The sequence below is a fragment of the Sus scrofa genome, chromosome 10 (assembly GCF_000003025.6).
Source record: "Sus scrofa isolate TJ Tabasco breed Duroc chromosome 10, Sscrofa11.1, whole genome shotgun sequence".
In the NCBI taxonomy this organism is placed as follows: domain Eukaryota; kingdom Metazoa; phylum Chordata; class Mammalia; order Artiodactyla; family Suidae; genus Sus; species Sus scrofa.
Genome location: NC_010452.4, coordinates 52,939,868 through 52,960,745, shown reverse-complemented (window position 1 = coordinate 52,960,745; position 20,878 = coordinate 52,939,868). Strand labels below are relative to the sequence as shown.

The window sequence follows — 20,878 nt, the reverse complement described above, 5'->3', positions numbered from 1 at the left end:
TTTATTTTGAACAACAAATTACTGCTAAGGGAAAACATACATACACCAGAAAGTATCTCATCAGTACTAAATTTGGTTGTTTATAGAGAATCAGCTATAAAAAGGAAACAAATAAATCTGGTTGTATTTATTTCTTGGTGTTGATCATAACCATAAATGTCTAAATCTTTTGAAATAAGCATCTAAAAAACTACCTTAGGAAAGTAACACAAGGAGTTCCTGCTGTGGCTCAGCAATAACGAACCTAACTAGTATCCATGATGACGTGGTTTCAATCCCTGGCTCTGCTCAGTGGGTTAAGGATCTGGCATTGCTGTGGCGGTGGTGTAGGCCAGAAGTGAATCTCTGATTCAACCCTTAGCCTGGGAACTTCTGTATACCTCAGGTGTGGCCTAAAAAGACCAAAAAAACAAAAAACAAAAAACAAACAAAAAAAACACCCCAAAACCAAACCAAAACAACTTGCACTAAAAAAAACAAACCCCCCAAAAATCCCATAAAAATCCTAAATGTTATACACATGAAACAAACACAAGAAGAATATGAATGCTGGAGAGATGGACCAACTAGGAATAGCAGGATCCAGTGAGCTCCAAGGGTAACTTTTCTGGGTTTTCTTATGGCCTCATATATCCTAGACTTGGTCCTAGAGAAGCTTGCAACCCAGAAACACAAACAAGAACAGAAATGCTAGTAGTAACAATAAAATGGAATTTTACACTTGATCTTAGCCAAAAGGCCAAGAAGAAGCGATTAAAAATGGAATTTTAAAGCTTTCTCTTTCTAGCCAAAAGACCGGAAAAGCAGCAGCATTAACAAGACAAAACTTTGTAATGAGGAAACTTTATATGATTTCAGTATCAGGGTAATATTACCATCATGTAATGAATTGGGAAGTCTTCTTCTCTATTCTGAAGAAAATAGAATTGATGTTAATTCTTTAAATATCTGGTAGGATTCTCTACTGAAGCTATCTAAGCCTGGATATTTCTTTTTTGGCAGACTTTAAACTACAAATTAAAATTACTTTATAATTACAAGGCTATTCAAATAACTATTTCACATATCTATTTAATGAGTGAGTTAGGGTAATCTGTGTTTTTCAAACAGTTGGTCAACTTCATGTAAATTGTCAAATTTATGTGTATAAAGTTGTTCCTTATTATCCTTTTAATGTCTGCTTGTCCTGCAGTGATTTCTCATGTTTTAATATTAAAATACTGGTAACTTTTTTCTCATTTTTTGTGTTAGTTACGGCAAATGTTTGTCAGTTTTATTGATCTTTTCAAAGAACCAGTCCCTGGAAGTTCCCTTGTGTCAATAGTGGGATAAGGATCTGGTGTTCAATATTCAAAATTCAATCAGTGTAACTCAAAATATTAATAGGCCAAAGAAGTGTCACATGATTATATTAACTGATGAAAAAATTTAACAAAACTCAACACCTGGTCATGAGCATCTACAAAAACCCTACAGATAACATCATACTTAATGGTACAACAGTAAATGCTTTCCCCCTAAAGTTTATAACAGAGGAAGAATGCCCTCTCTCTGCCTATTCATGTTCAACATAATTCTAGAAGTTCTAGCTAGCAAAATATGGCATTAAAAGGAAATAAAATGCATAAAAATTGAAAAGAAAAAATAAAATTATCCCTATTGTCATGACTGTCTACATAGAAAATGGAAGGAATCTACTTTAAAACTCCTAGAACTAATATGTAAATATGTAAATACAAATGGGTTGCAGGATACAAGATCCACATACAAAAGTCAAATGAATTTCTTTAAGTGAACAGTTTAAAACTGAAATTAAAAACCCAACTATTTACAATCACTCAAAATAAAAAAAGAAACACTTAGATATAAATCTAACAAGATATATGCATGATTTATAAGCTAAGGACTCAAAAACAATAAAGAAATTAATGAAGATACAAATAAATGAAGAGAAATACTCAAGATAGTAAATTGGTCAATTCTCCCCAAATTATTATATAAGTTTAACATAATGCCTACCAAAACTCCAATAACATTTTTTTGGATAGATATACACAAACTTACTCCAAAACTTACAGAGAAAGATAAAGGAAATGGAATAGCCAAAACATTTTGAAAAAGAAATAGAAAGAATCACTCTACCTGATTTTAAGACTTATTGTAGAGCTGTGATAATCAATATTTCATATTGGCAAAGGTATATAGACCAGTGGAACAGAACAGAGGAGTTAGAATAGCCCTTAAACAAGTGAGGCCAAGTGATTTTTGACAAAATGCAAAAGTAATTCATTGAAGGAAGAATAGTTTTTTTTTTTTTTTAATGTGCTGGTAAAACTGGATATCCATAAGCAAAAAATAAATAAATAAATGAATTTAACCTAAACCTCATACTTTATGGAAAAATTAAGTAAAAAATGGATCATAGATTTAAATGTAAAATGTACAATTGTAACATAGGACAAAAACGTTAGAACTAGGGCCTGATGAACAATTCTGATATAACATCAAAAGCACAATCCATAAAAAACAACAATTAATTGGACTTCATCAGAATTAAAAAAAACTCTTGCTCTATAAAAGACTCTATTAAGAGGATGAAAAGATAAGCTACATATTGAGAGAAACTATTTGTAAACCACCTCTCTGGAAGAAGAATCATATCTAGAACACATATAAAAATGGACTCTTCAAACTCAACAGTAAAAAATATATATATATTCAAGTAGAAAACAAGCCAAAGGCATGAACAAAGATTCTACTGAAGAGGATACACACATGGCAAATAAGCACATGAAAAGATGTTTCAACATCATTATCCATAGGGAAATGCAAACTAAGAACAAGATGAAATATCTCTCCACACCTATTGGAATAGCTAAAATAAAAAATAGTGAGAACGCCAAATTCTGGTGAGGATGAAGAGAAACTAAATCTCTCATACATTTCTGGTAGGAGTATAAAATGGTACAGGAACTCTGGAAATTAATTTGGCAATTACTTAAAACTAAATATAAGCTTATCATATGATGCAGCAATTGCACTTCTGGGTTTACACAAAAATTTATACATAACAGTTCACAGAAGACTTATTTATAACAGCCAAAAACTATACACAACCAAAATGTTCTACAATAAGTGAATGGTTAAACAAACTGTGGTACAATCATACCATGGAATATTATTCGCTAAATAACAGGGGATGAGTTATTGACATATGAAACAACTAAATTAATCTCAAAGACATTACAATGAGTGGAAAAGCCAGATTCAAAGGAACACATACTGTATTGTTCTCATTCACATTCTTGAAATCATGTAGTCAAAATGATAAAGTTAGACAGATGAAAAATAGATCAGTAATTGCCAGGTATTAGGGATAATGGGGGGAGGGGAGGGAAGGCGATGGGTGTGACTATAAAAGGTTAGTGGTTAACAGGTATTGTGGTTACATTAATGTATGTGTGTAATAAAATGGCAGAGAACTATACACACAATTTCTATCAATGCCGGTTTCCCAGTTTTGACATTATACTACAGTTATAGAAGATAACCAATGGGGGGAACTGAGAGAAGAGAGCATGGGACCTCTCTGTACTATCTTTGCAATTTCCTATGAATCTATAATTATTTCAAAATAAAAATTTAAATAAAAAACTGTTAATTCAACAAATGGTGCTGGGGAAACTAGATAGCAAGTTGGACCCTTACCCAATACCATGTACAAAAATTAACTTGAAATGGATCAATGACCTAAGTATAAGACCTAAAACTAAAAGTCTTCCAAGAAAATATAGGGCAAAAGCCTCAGTGAATTTGGCAGTATCTGGAACCATTATTTCTGCAGATTAAAAAAAGTACTTGTTCCTGTCGTGGCCCAGCAGAAAAGAATCTGACTAGCATCCATGAGGATGCAGGTTTGATCCCTGGCCTCGCTCAGTGGGTAAAGGCGTTGCCGTGAGCTGTGGTGTAAGTTGCAGACACAGCTAGGATCTGGGGTTGGCATGGCTGTGGTGTAGGCCAGCAGCTGTAGCTCTGATTCGACCCCTAGCTTGGGAACATCCATATGCCATGGATGCAGCCCTAAAAGACAAAAAACAAACAAACAAACAAAAAGTACATAGCAATAGGGTTTTGGTTATTTGATCTTGCTTTTGTTCCTAACTCATGTAAGGTACAGAGAAAAAAAGTGAAATATTACATTTTCCCTCTACCCTGCCTTCCCCCTTCTGTCTATTCAAATTTTAACCTTTACAATCAATTTCTTTATAGCTCATTTTTTTCCATTCATGATATGGGCTTTTTCATTACAGTAATTATAACACACATTTATTGATTTAGATTAAAACATATAATTAGAGAATCTATAAAAGTATTAGCATTGAAAAAGTCTTATATTTATAAATATTCAACTTATTTAATGTAAAATATAACATGGATTGAAAGTTTATAACAAAGAAACAAATACTGAAACATTTCCAAATAGATTATCACATTTTCGGAGGTAAAGAATTCACAGAAGAATGGTAATATTTATTTTGAAGAAATTACCCTTTTCAGATTTCTCCCTCTAAAATACCATTTAGTAAGACCACCACACCCTACTCAATGTGGCTTCAAGTGTAGCCCTCAGAGGACACTGCACAATCTCAGCAGTAAAGCAGATAGACTTGAGGGCAGATTAGCAATTAGGCCATGAAAAACAGGCAGCATAAAATAGCTACTGCTAATCTGCATGAGATGCATTTACTCAATTAAGCAGATGGAAATGTTATTATGAACTCAGTATTCCAATGATGGTCTTTAAAATTAAGAAGGATGGGGGCAAATGAAATGCACACTGGGGGATTTGGGGCCTTTATGTATTAATTTTAAAGTATACAATGTAGAACACTGTAATGAAGTTAACACAATTAATTAAAAGATTCTTTGCATGTAAACATTAGAGACTACATTTAAATATATATGGCAGTTTCTGATATTAGTAACAGTTATGTGACTGTTCTTTAACATTCTTAATGTCAATACCACCACCTTTTCTAAATACAGCACTGATATCTAAATATGAGTAACAGAAGTCTTAATACTCTGAGCCTAATATGAATATTATTTTTAATGTTTTCTGGTACTGAGTATCAAGAACAATAAGCTAGTGATGAATTTTCAAATTTTTTAAAAGACTATTACACATTTTTTTGCTGGCACATAGTTTTCAGATATTTACCGATTTTAAAATTTGTGTTTATTAGCAATACCTAGTAATATTATAAATATTACATAGTATTTTTAAATTAAATAGTAATAACAAAATAAGAGAGAGAATTATTAAATCTGAAAAATTGCTATGGAATTCTTTGGCAGAACAAATCTTTGAATATTTTTGGAAAAACAGTCATGAAAGCATGACTGTGAAAAGCAATGAAGTTAGTGTACGCAAACTGCCTTCACAGGTAAATTGTGGCTTAGTTTGATTTTTCTCTTTTCTTGTAAATGTGATTTGTTTCCCCTCCTTTTGACTAGTCTTAAAAGGCTTAGAAAATTTTTATGTAATAATTTTACTTAAAAGTAAAAATTATATAGAAATTACACTTCGTTTCATTTATTCATTGATTTATTCAAATTAAAACTATTTCAACAACTGCTATAACTTTAACTTTGTTTCAATCTTAGGTTTACTGTAATAATAATAAACATTTGCCCACCCTTACTCTTCAACACATATATCAGTCAACTTTAGTATGTAATCCTCTAACATAGTTAACAATTATATAGTTTATGTGAATATTACTTGTATTTTTAATTGTTAACTTTTTTTTTTTTTGCTTTTTAGGGCTGCACCAACAGAATATGGAGGTTCCCAGGCTAGGGGTCCCATCGGAGCTGTAGCCACCAGCCTACACCACAGCCACAGCTAACCCCAGATCCTAGCCATGTCTGCGACCTACACCATAGCTCATGGCAATGCCGGATCTTTAACCCACTGAGCGAGGCCAAGGATTGAACCTGCAACCTCATGGTTCCTAGTCAGATTCGTTTCCGCAGTGCCAAAACAGGAACTCCTAATTGTTGAAACTTTTTGAATTAAATTATGTGCTCTTTGAAACAGTGTCCTGTACAAAGATAGGTGCTCATATGTCACTCTTTATTCATGGAATTACATTAAGTCATATATTCATTCATCCATTTATTAAACACTTACTCTGTGTGAGGACACTATATTCAATGCTTCAGTCACAAAGATGAAAAGGAAACAGTCCCTGTACTAAAGCTGCCCAGACACCCGAAGGTTGTAGAAGGCAAAAAATGGCCCCCAAACATGACTATGTTCTGATCCCCAGAACCTGGGAATATTTTACCTTACCTGGCAAAAGGGACTCTGCAGATGTGATTAAGGCTGAGCACCTTGGGATAGGAGATTATCCTGAGTTATCCAAGTTAGCCCAATCTAATCACAAGTTCTTAAAAGCAGAGAAACTTTCCTAGTCACAGAGATGTGACTACAGAAGAGTCAGAGAGATGAAACATCCTGGTTCTGAAGAAACAGAAAGGGGGTCATGATCCAAGGAAGTGGGAGGCCTCGAGAAGCTGGAAAAGGAACGCAGCCCTGCTTGATAACCCTGATTTTAACCCAGTGAGACTCATGTCAGACTTCCGATCCACACATCTCTATGATAATAAATCTGTGTTTAGGGGCCTAAAAAACAATCCTCAAAGTCACATTTAGGTCGTGGCAATGTACTCTTTCAGTCTGGAGAGAGTTAGAACTCCTCTCTTCTCAAACCATGGTCTGGTGTCAGGGTAAAGGCAGAAAGCTGGACTTTCAGTATATGAGGGAGAAAAGAGCCATCATCGTTTTTCTGTACGTTGAAAGTGTGAGCTGAATGTGTTACTAATACCACAGTTCTTTTTCCAGTTTCATTTGGCTAAATTACTTATGGGCTGCAGGAATAGCTTTTACTGTACACCTTCAAAAGCACACAAGTAGTTTTGTAAACTACACACACTGTGGATTTACATATGTTTCTAGGTGTGAGCTGACCGGGTATTAACGGTGTTTGTACTGTCCTCTGTGCCTAGATTGGTGCCATGCACACCATTCATTCCTCTAGGAATCCAGGTAGGTAGAGGGGAATTAAGTTTGAACCAAAAACACTCAAATTTGAATTTTTAAAAGAAGAGACTTCACCTCCATGAATTTAGTCAACAATTACCTATTGAGTACCTACTGTGTGCCAGGGACTCCTTGGACAGACATAACAGTGAACAAAACAAAGTCCTTCCCCTCATGAAGCTTACATTCCATTGAGGGGACTAGAGAACAAACAAAATAAACATATAAATTAATGCTAAGAAGTGTTGAATGCTCTGATAAAAATAAAGCAATGTAAAAGTATAGTATATATACTTTTACATTGCTTTATATATATATATATGGGGGGGAGGGAGATGTAGATACAGAAAACTAGACAAGACCAGGGCTGAGGAAATGCCTTCTTTTAATTTTATGTTCAACTTTTCCCCAAATCTTTTTTTTTTTTTTTTTTGTCTTTTGTCTTTTTAGGGCTGCATCCCGCGGCATATGGAGGTTCCCAGGCTAGGGGAACAGTTGGAGCTACAGCTGCTGGCCTACACCACAGCCACAGCAATGCCAGATCCGAGACGCATCTGTGACCTACACCACAGTTCACGGCAACATGGGATCCTTTTTTTTTTATTACTCTAATGAATTTATCACATCTGTAGTTGTATACTGATCATAACAATCCAATTTCACAGGATTTCCATCCCGCAACCCAAGAACATCCCCTCACCCCAAAAACTGTCTCTTCCAGAGACCATAAGTTTTTCAATGTCATCTATCCAGAGAAAACCCTGACTCATAACATGGGATCCTTAACCACTGAGCGAGGCCAGGGATCGAACTTGCATCTTCATGGATACTGGCTGGATTCATTTCTGCTAAGCCACGATGGGAACTCAGAGCAAGAACTGTCTTTAGAGTTTGAGGGAAGATTTCAACATACTGATACGTTAGCCAAGTATGTTGTGTAACAATAATACAAACGAAAACAAAATCATTGAAGTTCTCAGGTTTCCCTTTTACTAATGTAACATAGCAAGTTGGTGATCAATTGGGCAGACTCAGCACTAAATATCAATAACAACTGCAGCACTGGAGTATTTAAGGACTTTCTAGATTTTTGATGCCTCCCAGATTAAAGCAACTATATGACCCCATGTTAATTTTATTTCTCCTTCTGACACTGAGCTGCAGTGGTTTGGAAATTATTAATGTAGAATTTCCCATATATAGTACATTAAGTACAAGTAACTCTAGAGAGTAGCAAAAAAGGCACAGAAAATTTAATTACTGCTGAATTTAAGGGAAAATCCAAATTTAAATAATCAGTTTTATGTGATACAGTTAATACAATAAGACAATGTTTAAAACTCACTTTGAAGTGTTTCAAGTTCAGCTCTAGTCAACGCATCTTCCTTTTCCTTCAATTTTGTTTCTTTATACTTAGCATAAAACTGCCCAGCATCCTGAAAAAAGAAGTTACAAATAAATTAACATAAAAGTCAGTATGCTTTGATGCTATTTCCCACATAACTTCAATTTAAAGCAGTGTTTTCATTTAACAAGTGGTCTTCCTTTGTGTTTATATGTTCAAATTTTATGATGAACAGAAGAAATTGAATAGGCAGTTCTCTATGATTTTTCTGTCTTTGAGGTCACCTTGCTGTGCAGTAGAAAACTGACATAACACTGTAAATCAGCTATAATGGAAAAAATAAAAATCATTATATAAAAAAGAACTAATGAGAGCCAGAAATTAAATGAATATAAGTAAGTTTAAGTAAAGTCTTTCAGATACATAAATGAGGTATCCTCCTATTTTCTTCCACTGTCTATTTTCTCAATATTATACATGGATAGAGAGCAGAAAAACACATTTGCTGAACTGAACTACTTGGTAGTACAGTAAATTATATTATTGTGACTGACAAAGCACTAACACTATTTTCATATTCGTCTCTTTACTCCAAAACATTTTCAAAATTATTATATGCAAATTTGATTATGAAACCCCTATGACCATGTAGCTACAAGTGAAAGTTGTCACACCACTGAGAGTTGAAGATTGAGGACACACACTGTACACAGATACTTAGGTGTCAAGATATAGTGGTTAAAGTCTCAAGGAGGGGCATATACGATAGATGTGACTTTAGCAGAATGCTGAAAAAAAGACTAGGTTTTCAATAATTACAGATATGGAAAAAACAAGTTGGTGCTCTAGGCATATGAAGATCCCGACAGTGAAAAAAGCAAAACCAGATCATTTTCTACCAGCCCTTGACCCAAACTTCATCTATTCTATAGAAATACTACTTGTAGTATTTCAGGCTACACTGTGTTGCTTCCATGTCTTTCTGTATGCTTTACCTTCTAGCTAGAATATTTTGCTTCCCTACCATTATTCTGAAGAACTTCTATTCACCCTTGAAAACCCTATTTTGCTAGTCTTTCTGACCTTGACTAGAAGAATAATCTCTCCTGTATACTGCTTCTGTATTTAAACTCACTTTTATGATTGCCTGTACAATGCTGTATTCCCTCCCAGAACATGAGAAATTTGAGATGGGGTACTTGTATGTTCAGGGCACTATATGTAGAATTAGGCAGGCACTTGATAAGTGTTCACTGAGCTGAATTAGATTGAAATATATGAGAAACCTTATTTAAAGAAAGAAATGAAAGGGCTTGATGACTGTCCAGTGTGGAATAAGAAAAAGAAAGATCAAGGATAACTCTAGGGTGTAATTTCCTAGAGTTGGGTGGTGCAGCAGGTTAAGGATATGGCATTGTCAATGCAGCAGCTTGGGTTGCTATGGTGGCGCAGGTTTGATCTCTGGCCCAGGAACATCCATGTGTTGCAGGTGCTGCCAAAATGGGGGAAAAAAAAGAAAAAAAAAGGTAACTCTAGGTTAACATTCCCAGGTTGCACAATTCCTAGAGCAGATAAATCATGGACCCATCTGAGAAGGTTTTATTTCTGCAGGAAATGAACAAAATCAATCCTTTGCTCTATCTCAATTCAGATGTAAATGCACGAACACTTAAACCTAGAATGGGATAGATTATCATCTTTCACCTGGGATCTATGTCTCCTGGGGTTATATCAGAACTCTTCCATTAGATAATTAATTAGGGAAATAACAGGGCATTTCTAAAATCACTGAATCAATATAATAAAGATGTATCTCTTATTCTTTCCATTCCCACTTCTAGGTTCCTTATCTCATTTCTTCTAGAAGAATTCCTACAAGCCCTGGGCCAGCTAAATAATGGTATAATTTGAAGGGCATAGAGGTCACGCACCTGACTTACTCATCCTCTTATGCCCACATATACTTTAAATTTCAAGGAGATTTTGGGTTAAAAATTTATGGCCATATGATATCACTTATATCTGGAATCTAATATACGGCACAAATGAACCTTTCCACAGAAAAGAAAATCATGGACTTGGAGAACAGACTTGTGGGTTGCCAAAGGGGAAGAAGTGGGATGGATGGGGTGCTTGGAGTTAATAGATGCAGACTATTGCCTTTGGAATGGATTAGCAATGAGATCCTGCTGTGTAGCACTGGGAACTATGTCTGGTCACTTACGATGGAGCACGATAATGTGAGAAAAAAGAATGTATACATGTATGTGTAACTGGGTCACCTTGCTGTACAGTAGAAAATTGACAGAACACTGTACACCAGCTATAATGGAAAAAAATAAAAATCACACACAAAAAATTTATGGCCCCTTCTAACATTCCCTGTACCCCCCAAAACTCAACCGTGGAGCAGTCTTACTGTATATTAAACTATATCAGCCATTCATTCCTTGGTATGAATGGGCTTATTAGCTTCTTTCCAGAGAGTAATTTGTAATAGCAGGGAAAAGGTCACAAAGGCACTGGCTGCTTTAAGGAAATAGGAAAGGTTGTACCACGTAAGGAAAGAAGAGCACAGTTAAGTTACTTACAAGGTGTGAAGGAAGGTGAGTTGAATTCTTACACCACAGTATAGTAGGGTGAGATAGAAAATAGTGATGAGAAGAAGAGAGCAGATTTTAGAGTCAGGCTGCCTGGATTAAGATTTCAGCTTTCATCTCACTAGCTATGTGACTCTTAGCATTACATCACTTTCCTATGGGTTAATTTTCTCATCCATTAAATGGGGATAATAAGAATACCTAACTCACAGAGCTGTTGGAAAGATGAAATATATGTGTATATAAATGTTAATATATAGGAAACACTTAGAATAACATCTTGCACATGGTTAGGCCTTATATGTGTTACCTGTTTTATTTTGCCAAGAATCTTATTTACCCTCATGCAAAGTCAGGGTGAGTTCTTCTTCTTCATACTTAACCAAAACTCCGCCTGCAGAATCTTTTATCATCTTGGTCATATGATTTTTCTTCCCATGAACTCTCTTCACCTCAGTGCAAAAACCTTTTGCTGGAGCTCTCTTTCTAGTGGTTCTAACAAATCTGAACATTTCTCTGTTAATGTTTCTTCCTTCTGCTACAGCACAGAATTCCATCAAAAACTCCTTTTTAAAATAGCCGTTAGATGCAAAACCACACCTATCTGAGGACTGCAATGCATTCAATTGCCTTAACCTACTTCATCTAATTCCAAGAATTTTAACACATTCCCTAGTCTCACTCGCAATGTGTTCTAGGCAAAGAATCCTAACTTCCCTTTGCTCCATTTCTAAGCCTTTATTTAAATGTTCCTCATGACTTTTCTTTCCTACATCTTACTTGTACTTCCAAATTATAATTACAATATGCCTACTCTAGGAAGCATTTCTTCTTTAATAAAGCTATGATCTCAAATAACTCCACTATACTCAACAAACTCTATATTGTTCCAATCATCCTTCTGAATAGCTTGCTGTCCCACTCTTTAAGATGCCCTGATGAACTGGAAGACCTTAAAAGAAAAGTGATCAATGTGAGGGGTCTTCAAACTATATATGTGTGTGTATATATATGTATACATATGTGTATATTTGTATATATATATGAAAAAATATATATTGTTTCAACTGGAGTACAGTTGATTTACAATACTGTGTTAGTTTCAGGTGTAAAATGAAGCAGTTTTATACACATATTTTTTTCAGACTACTTTCCGTTATAGATTATTGTAAGATATTGAATATAGATGCCTGTGCTACACAGTAAATTCCTGTTGTTTCTCTATTCTATGTATAGTAGTTTGTATCTGTTAATCTCATACTTCTAGTTTCTCCCTCCTCCCTTCCCTTTCCCTTTGGTAACCATAAGTTTGTCTTCTAAGTTTGTGAGTCTGGTCTTGAAACTGTATTTAAAAGGGAGTGGAGATGAGAAGATTTGGGATTAAGTTTTGAGTTTGGATAAATAAAAAAAAAAAAAAAGGGTTTTCTAACCATTAAACTCACCAAAAATGAAACAGACTGGCTTTGGAGATAACATTCCAACTGACCAGGCCAGTGGTAGGAATGGAGAATTAAGGGAGTGGGTATCATGTATTCAAAAGAGGTTGAAATAAGAGCAGTTGTTTAAAACCTTTTTTCCCTGCCATTCTTCATGAGAAGATAATTTATATGAATACCATTGTTAAGTAGGGAAAATAAACACAAAGTCTCATTTTGAGTCCAGGATAAACCCTAGTTTACCTACACTGGAAATGATAGATCTCTTGTGATATAAACTTCTCATTTATCTTTGGAGACTCTGCCCAGCACATAATAGATGCTTACTAAGTATTCAATAAGCAAATAAATACTTACTTTCAATCAGAGCTTTGGACTGCCTAGGTTTAGCTCCCTAACACTCTATTAAAACTACAGAGTTTATATTGTTCCAAACAGAGAGATTCTTATCCTTGAGGAGTTTATAATCCTTATGGACAGAACATGAAAAAAAAGCTTTTCCTTTAGAATCAACTCTCTTTAATACTTAAAATTTCTTGGAAGGCTCAAAGCTTGTCTGCATAGACATCAAACAGAGGAGTGGTTTTATATTATAGGACGATGACTTACTTAAAGAATTTATATGTTATGGATGGTTTTTTGCATGTAATTGTAGAGCATGGGGTCCTGCACGAGCAGGTGTTAAATAGTGGTATTTATTTATACTTATTTACTAAACCACTACCACGTGTGTTGTACTTTGATAGGCTATATTAGAATCATATGCTAAGACAAACAGTTGCCCTTAAAGCATACGTAAAAATAAATATGAATAATAACCAAAATAAGGAATATAAACTACATGAGAACAGGGATTTTTGTCTTAAAAAAATTTTTTTTTGGGTATTTCCAGGGCCCAAAAGAGAACCTAGCAAATAGTAATCACTCAACAAATATTTGTTGAATGAATTACTGGAAGAGAGAGTGGTGTTCATCCAACATTCTATCTGCTTCCCCACATTTCTTTATCATCTTGAGATTAGGTAGGGTCATGGTACTAGTTCTGGATGAGCTGCAGTTAGAAATACCATGTCATTTCAAACCAAATACAGAAAAGCTCATGCCATCCTCCAGCTTTCTACTGTTGCCATAGTGGGCAAGGAGGCCACATGTTCCAGATGGGTATAGCTAGAAGATGATGATGTCATTATTCTGAGCCCCTAAATGGCAGAATGCCCTCTTTCCCACCAACCAGCAATGGGTAAGTGGCATATATTGGAAAAAAATGTCAAGTCACTGGAATTTCAGGGTGATGTGTACCTTACCATACTCTATCCTGGTTAATACAAATTGTTAAGTGCTATGAAGTCAATACAGAGCGTACATAAATGGGAAGTTTTCAGCTGGCCTGATTAGGAAAGGTTTCATAATGATGATAACAATTTAGCTAAGCCTTCAGGATGTGGTATTCCCAAGGTTACTGAGCTCTGAGATACAAGGTATCCCTTATTATAAACTTTTCTTCTTAACATTACTGACATAGTTTATTCAAGTGATAAAACAATGTGCTTGTCTTGCTTTGCTTTACTTTCATTGCTCCATATAAATTTTGAAATATTAAGCAATCCGAAAACTCTTAGGAAAGATGTGAGTTGATTTAGGGTGGTATGAGCAGGAAAAGAGTGCCACCTGCCTTAATGGGGACAAGGAACTCTGAGAAGAGGCAGCAGCAAGAGAGACAGAGGATGCGCCCTTTCTCTTTGACTGTCCAACAGCACAAGTTTCTTCTTTGAAGTTTACATATAACCATGGTAGATCATCATGAGCATGTCTCTGAAAATCTGCCCACAAATTTAATTGCTCTATATCAAATTTTGTTTCCCAATTGGCTTATATTATAATCTTAGAATTACATATAATATATAAAATTACAATGAGGAATATAGGAAAACGTCTAAATTTCATACTTTGAATACAAGACAATTTTTTGGGTACAGAACTGTGATAATACTAAATTTATAAGAAGTAATATAAGTAAGACAGAAAACAACTCGCTTTGCTTTCCTCTGCTTTAGTCAGCAGTATTCAACAAGATGGAAGGCCTAAATCTGGGCTAAGAAACAAAGAAACCATGGAAGTCATCTCTTTCCACCCCAACTCAATGTAAGAATCCTATAGCTTTTATAATATTACACTCTGACTCAATACTCTTATAGAGAATTTAAGATCAGACAGCTTATTCGCTACCTATAACACTAGTTTATTCACTCACCATAACACTAGTTATCTCTTTATCTAGCTGTTGAAAAAAAAATTATTCTTTCTTAGCTTCTGCATTTTTTATATTTCAAATTTATTTTCATTTGCTTTAAGTTTCATTTCTACCATTAACCAGTCTGTCACTTTGGGCAAATTGCCTCACCAATCTAAGTCTTAAGTATTTTTCATCAATAAAATATGGAATTGATGAGACTACATGTCTTTAATATCCTACCTAACATTTTGTGGTTTTTCAATCTTTTCTAAAAAACTCTATATTCTGCCTTTGGACCTCCAAATGATTGCATCTTATGTTCTCTTTTCAGAGGAGTGAAGGAATGGAACCTTTGTTGTATTGTGAGGTCTTTCCAATTTTCCTTTATCACTTGTCCTTCGGCAGAGTTTCAGCCTTATAAAAATTCAGACGAGTTTTTCATCCTTTTTCATTTATTTACATATTTCCTATGTAAAATATATTTGCCTGCAAAAAATTTCAAAAAGTTATGAGAGTACTAAAAGTAAGCTTCCTCATTCCTTGGAAAATCTGTTTAACTCTGAGTAGAAGCACAGGCAATTCAGCTTGCTACAAATGCCTCCTAACCTTTTAGAAGCTTTCCCCCCCCTGCTAATTAGCTGTGAATGCTTTGTTTATTTGGTTTCTGACGGAGTTGCAGCAAGCATAAGCAAAGGGACTAGAAATGAAGGGCCCAGGCCTTAGACAGGGTGACCTCCAGGCTTGTCCACAGCTGTAGTTTCCATGGAAGAAGCTTCTTGGGAGGGAGGGTGCCTGCATTTATAAAAAGTTGTATAAAATATAGTATTCCATTTACTCTCTTAAATAACTTTTGTTTTAATTTTATAAGGTAAAAGCCATAGCACTACAAAGATTTTTCTATTTTCTCAGCCACTGTTCCTTGACAACCTATAAATCCTAATGAGAGTGGACATATGCATGCTGGAAACGTCCTACAATAATTTCTAGTCTAACCGTGTTCATATAAGATCAGCTCGGTAGTGAGCAAAGATGGGACTGGGACTTAACAATGGGGAAATTAACAACTTTTAGGCAATGCACATCTAAAGGAGTTTCCTATTTTCCAAAATGTGCTACCAAGGAATGTGACATTGGTAGAGAGAAACTAAAATGGTGAATTCCCAGAAAGTCAAACTATCGAGCAAATAAATTCTGAATAGTTAAAATTCATCTCATCTTAGAAAATGCAGAAAACTCTGAACTATGATTCAGATTGGTAATCACTTGGGATATCTGGCACTTACTGATTTTGTATGAGAAATTGATGGTATTAACAATCTAAGTTATTATGGGCCCAAATATATGAAGCTCCAATACAAATAGGCAGTGACAAAAATAAAGTTATAAGAGTTAGACCCAAAATATGTACATAGCATTGATTATATTTCATCTGTTGTTTGCTATTTTCATGGCTATGAATACATTTCAGAAAGTACATACACATACACACACACACACACACACACACACACACACACACACACACACCCAGAAAGAGATAGAGTGGCAATTTTAAAAGATCCAAGAAGAGCATTTTGGAGGTTAGAAATATTTCTTGGAGCTATGGGCTGAATACTGTCAACACTGAAGACTGGATTAGTCAGACTCTTAGAGATTGCATGCTCTCTTCAAAACTCCTAAGAACAGACACAGACCAGTAAGATATCAAAGTGTCACTAAGGCTATACTTTCAATGTTGAAATAAAACTCTAACCTCAAAGCACATGATGCCTCTCCTGCTACGGGCCAAATTCTTTGTTATATTCTATTCATATTCCGTATCTTCTGTTCCTTATTCGCTCATTGCTTTTTTCACCATCTAAACACATTCTTCTCAGGTATCCCCAACTTTTCTGCAAATAGTCATGCATTTTATTCCTCTCTAATTTGTCTGTCATCTCTTTATGGACAAATCAATTTATAAAGCACTCTTTGTATTTTTTCTTTGGTTTCTCATTTGACTTTTTACTTCTCTACCTATGTGGGTATGAATGATATGGGGGCACGCATTTTGCTAAATATAGTAATATCCAAACATCTTCCAATCTAGGAAATGTCTGATATTAACTCAATATTACACATGTATTAAACTTAATCATTGTCATTACTGGCCTCACTCCTTTCATCTACCAAGTCTTGAAATTCTTCCAATATCTTCTTCAGAGCAAAAAAAAGGAACAAAACCCAGGGCTGGAGGTTACAAAGACCTTCTCAAAAAGCAAGGGCAGCTATCAAAGAAATACTTTTACCTCTACCCTGCTTGATCACAGAACCACTTTGAGAAGTTTCTACCCATTATGCACTTTAACTTTCCCATTCCTAACAATGTATACATACCTTTGACAAACATATGTGACAGAAACAACTTTGCCTGTCTAAATGTTTTTTTAAGACATTTGCCAGGTGTATCTATTATAGTATAAATTCCTAAATGGCTATATTCAGAATCTGGAGACCCGGGATTTAATCTCAGATGATAGTAATGGACTACGTGGTATTTTCTTTCCTTTCTTTCCTTTTGTGTCTTTTTGTCTTTTTAGGGCTGCACCTGTGGCATATGGAAGTTCCCAGGCTAGGGTTCAAATCGGAGGTGTAGCTGCCAGCCTACGCCAGAGCCACAGCAACGCTGGATCCAAGTTGCATCTGCGACCTACACCACAGCTCACAGCAACACTGGATCCTTAACCCACTTAGTGAGGCCAGGGATTGAACCCACATCCTCATGGATTCTAGTTGGGGTCATTACTGCTGAGCCACGACCAGAACTCCCTCCTTTTTCCTTTTTCTTTTTTTTTTTTTTTAAAGCTATTGTACAATATTTTCCTCAGGTGTCTTTCAGTCCTAACATGCATGATTATGTGGGAGTTACTATATCTATGAAACTATTTTTGTACACTACCTGGTACACAGAATGGGCACTTCACTGTCAAGTGTCTATTTACCTTTCAAGACTCAATTCAAGTAGCTCCTCTTTTTAGTTTTCCTTGGTTATCCTAAATAGAGACAATCTTACTTCTTTGAATAGCTACAGAAATCATTCTTTATATACTACATGTGTGAAATTATATACCGCGCTGTGTCCCAATTATTTTAATTCATGTGATATAACTTCTACTTGATTGTAAGGTCCAAGAAGGCATATTCATCTCTCTAGTCTCTTAAAGTGCTTTGTGCTGATATTGTGTTTAATAAATTTTTACTGAACCTGCTAATTTTTTTCTAAACATATAACCAGAACAAGCTTTATACATCAAATATTGATATAACAATTTTCATTCCTATATTTTCAGAGGAAGATGGAAAAGAATTTAAATGAACTAAGTAGACAATAGGAGTTTTCTCAGGGATCTTAGATGCTAAGTAATAAATAGTGAACTTAGGAGCATAAGCTGAACCAGAACTACCACTTTTCCAAATCCTACTGGATAACCAATCATATATGCAAGTGAAACGTAATCTAGGAATGAGTATTTAGAAGAAGAAGGGGAGGAAAGATTTGGGAGATGAAGAGCTATTGATACAACAAGGACAAAATTTGGATACAAGTTCTGCTAGCGTGAAGGCCATTTGCTGGAAGTCTCCAAATTTCCCCCTTTTAGCTTGGACCCTCCATCTTATCTAAGAGCAAGACACAGAATATTTTCAGCTTAGTTTCAATGAACTTTTTTTGTTGTTGTTGCTTTTGAGGGCCACACCTATGGCATATGAAAGTTCCTGGGCTAGGGGTTGAATCAGAGCCACAACCACTGGCTACAATACCACAGCCACAACGCCACCAGATCTGAGCCATGTCTGCAACCTATACCACAGCTCATGGCACTACTAGATCCTTTAACCCACTGGGTGGGGGCCAGGGATTGAACCGTGTTCTCATGGATACTAGTTGGGTTTGCTACCACTGAGCCACAACAGGAAGTCCTTAACAAACTTCTCATGAATTCAAAGGATCAACACACAGATGTAAAACTCCCTCAGCTGATACCTATTTAACTAATTGTGTATTATATGAACTGGCTATATTAGCTCTTGAATCTATTTATGTCAGTGATACCTGTAATTATGATTCAACTTTTTTTTTTTTTTGGTCTTTTTGCTATTTCTTTGGGCCACTTCTGCGGCATATGGAGGTTCCCAGGCTAGGGGTCAAATCAGAGCTGTAGCTGCCAGCCTACGCCAGAGCCACAGCAACGCGGGATCCGAGCCGCGTCCGCAACCTACACCACAGCTCACAGCAACACTGGATCCTTAACCCACTGAGCAAGGGCAGGGACCGAACCCGCAACCTCGTGGTTCCTAGTCAGATTCGTTAACCACTGCACCATGATGGGAACTCCTGATTCAACTTTTAAATATTATAGAAAAAAGGTGAAAAGTGAGTAGACAGTGAGAGTTGTTTCTGTGAAAACAAAGTAGATGCTCTGGAAATCTCAATGAAAGAGTTGCTAAAAATGCTATTACCTAGATGTAAACAAGTCAACAGTGGATGACTGAGTGAGGGATACCATAAAAATCTTTAAGGCTTATACAATTACACTCCTTCACAAGAGCATGGTTTCATTCTTCTTTAAAGAAATCAACTGGAAATTTGCCCTTAAAGAAAGGAAGATGCTAGGTATGCTTTATGCATGAAAAAGGGCTCCTACTTAAAAATAAAACAATGGTCCTGTATCACAAGAGTGGCGAATAAATGTAAAGCCCTTGCTTAAAATGTTTAAGGTCATGTGTATTATTTTTCATATTAGGGGCTTTGGTAGGATCTTTTATCACCACTGCACCAGTTACCAAACCTGACTGTTTCCGGTAAAAAAGGCGGCTTCTAAATTTCATAAATACCATATTTAAGAAGATCTCATAGAAGTGTCACCAAAACTGCAGTGTTATAGATAAGGCATATGTATCCACATTACACAATTTTATGAATGATAAATACAAAGGTCCAAGCAGATTGGAAAAAAAAGCAGACAAAATCTAATTCTAATAGCAACTATTCAACATTGCTTTGCTGATGCTTGTGAAACCATCAGCTATATGTTCTACCTAAAATACTGTTACTACTATTATAATTTGTATCATAGTCTAGTATATTACATTCTTTTGTTAGTAAACATGAGAAAAACCTTAAAATTCAAACTGATTCGATAGTTTGAGAAAGTTTCTGAAGTGGCTAAAAACTTTCATAAAATCCCTTTTTTTAAAAAGTTTTCTAGGAGTTCCCATTGTGGCTCAGAGGTAACAAACCTGACTTAGTACCCATGAGGATGTGGGTTCGACCCCTGGCCTTCGTTAGTGGCTTAAGGATCTGGTGTTGCCGTGAGCTGTGGTGTTGGTTGCAGACATGGTCTGGATCCCACGTTGCTGTGGGTGGTGTAGGTCAGCAGCTGTAGCTCTCATTAGACCCTTAGCCCGGGAACGTGCATATGCTGCAGGTGTGGCCCTAAAAGGCCAAAAAAAAAAAAAAAAAAAAAAAGTTTTCTATAAATTTGTGACAAGGCAAAATACTTACAATAACAACTTGCAAAGCTAAGCCATCATAATATATTGATTCTATTTTTTCAAATTACTGTGCTTGCTAACCAAGAAATGTGTTAATTTTACCAAATAAACTTTGTTTCAAATGACTTAGATTAAAATGACAAAGAAGTGTTTCGGAGTGACATTTTATGTGATATTTTACTTATACTGCCTCATGACTACACTTTTAAATTCATCTACATTCTGGTTTGCCTATTGCACAGATTTTAAAGCTAGCAAAAAATAACCATTCCAAAAAAAAGAAAATATGTCCTTAAATATTTTTCTGTTACATCTTCTCAGAAATATACCATTATGATAGATGTACTTTCCCCTATTTCTTATTAAGTCTTACATACATAGTACACAAGGATTGAGGGTTTTTATTCAAATAAACAATATGCTAAACAACTTAAAAAACAAAAAACAGAATCTTTTAAATTATCAAAATACTTCAATTGTCTCTATTAACTGTAAACAAAATATATGGTTTTGTAAGCAGTTAACTATTAAACTATTTTGATTAAAAAACAAAACAAAACAAAACTGGTCAACAAATTTCTCAAAGGCCAGAAACACACTAGTGATTTTTAGTTCATTTCCCCT

General features: G+C 35.3%; 1 protein-coding gene across 1 annotated transcript in view; it reads right to left on the bottom strand.

The window, feature by feature from the left end:
- Positions 1 to 20,878, bottom strand: part of DNAJC1 (DnaJ heat shock protein family (Hsp40) member C1) — a 197,935-nt gene that overhangs the window by 100,002 nt on the left and 77,055 nt on the right. Inside the window, exon 7 of the mRNA XM_005668160.2 lies at positions 8,454 to 8,544. Coding sequence (XP_005668217.2) covers positions 8,454 to 8,544 — 91 coding nt within the window. The remainder of the gene's footprint in view (positions 1 to 8,453; positions 8,545 to 20,878) is intronic.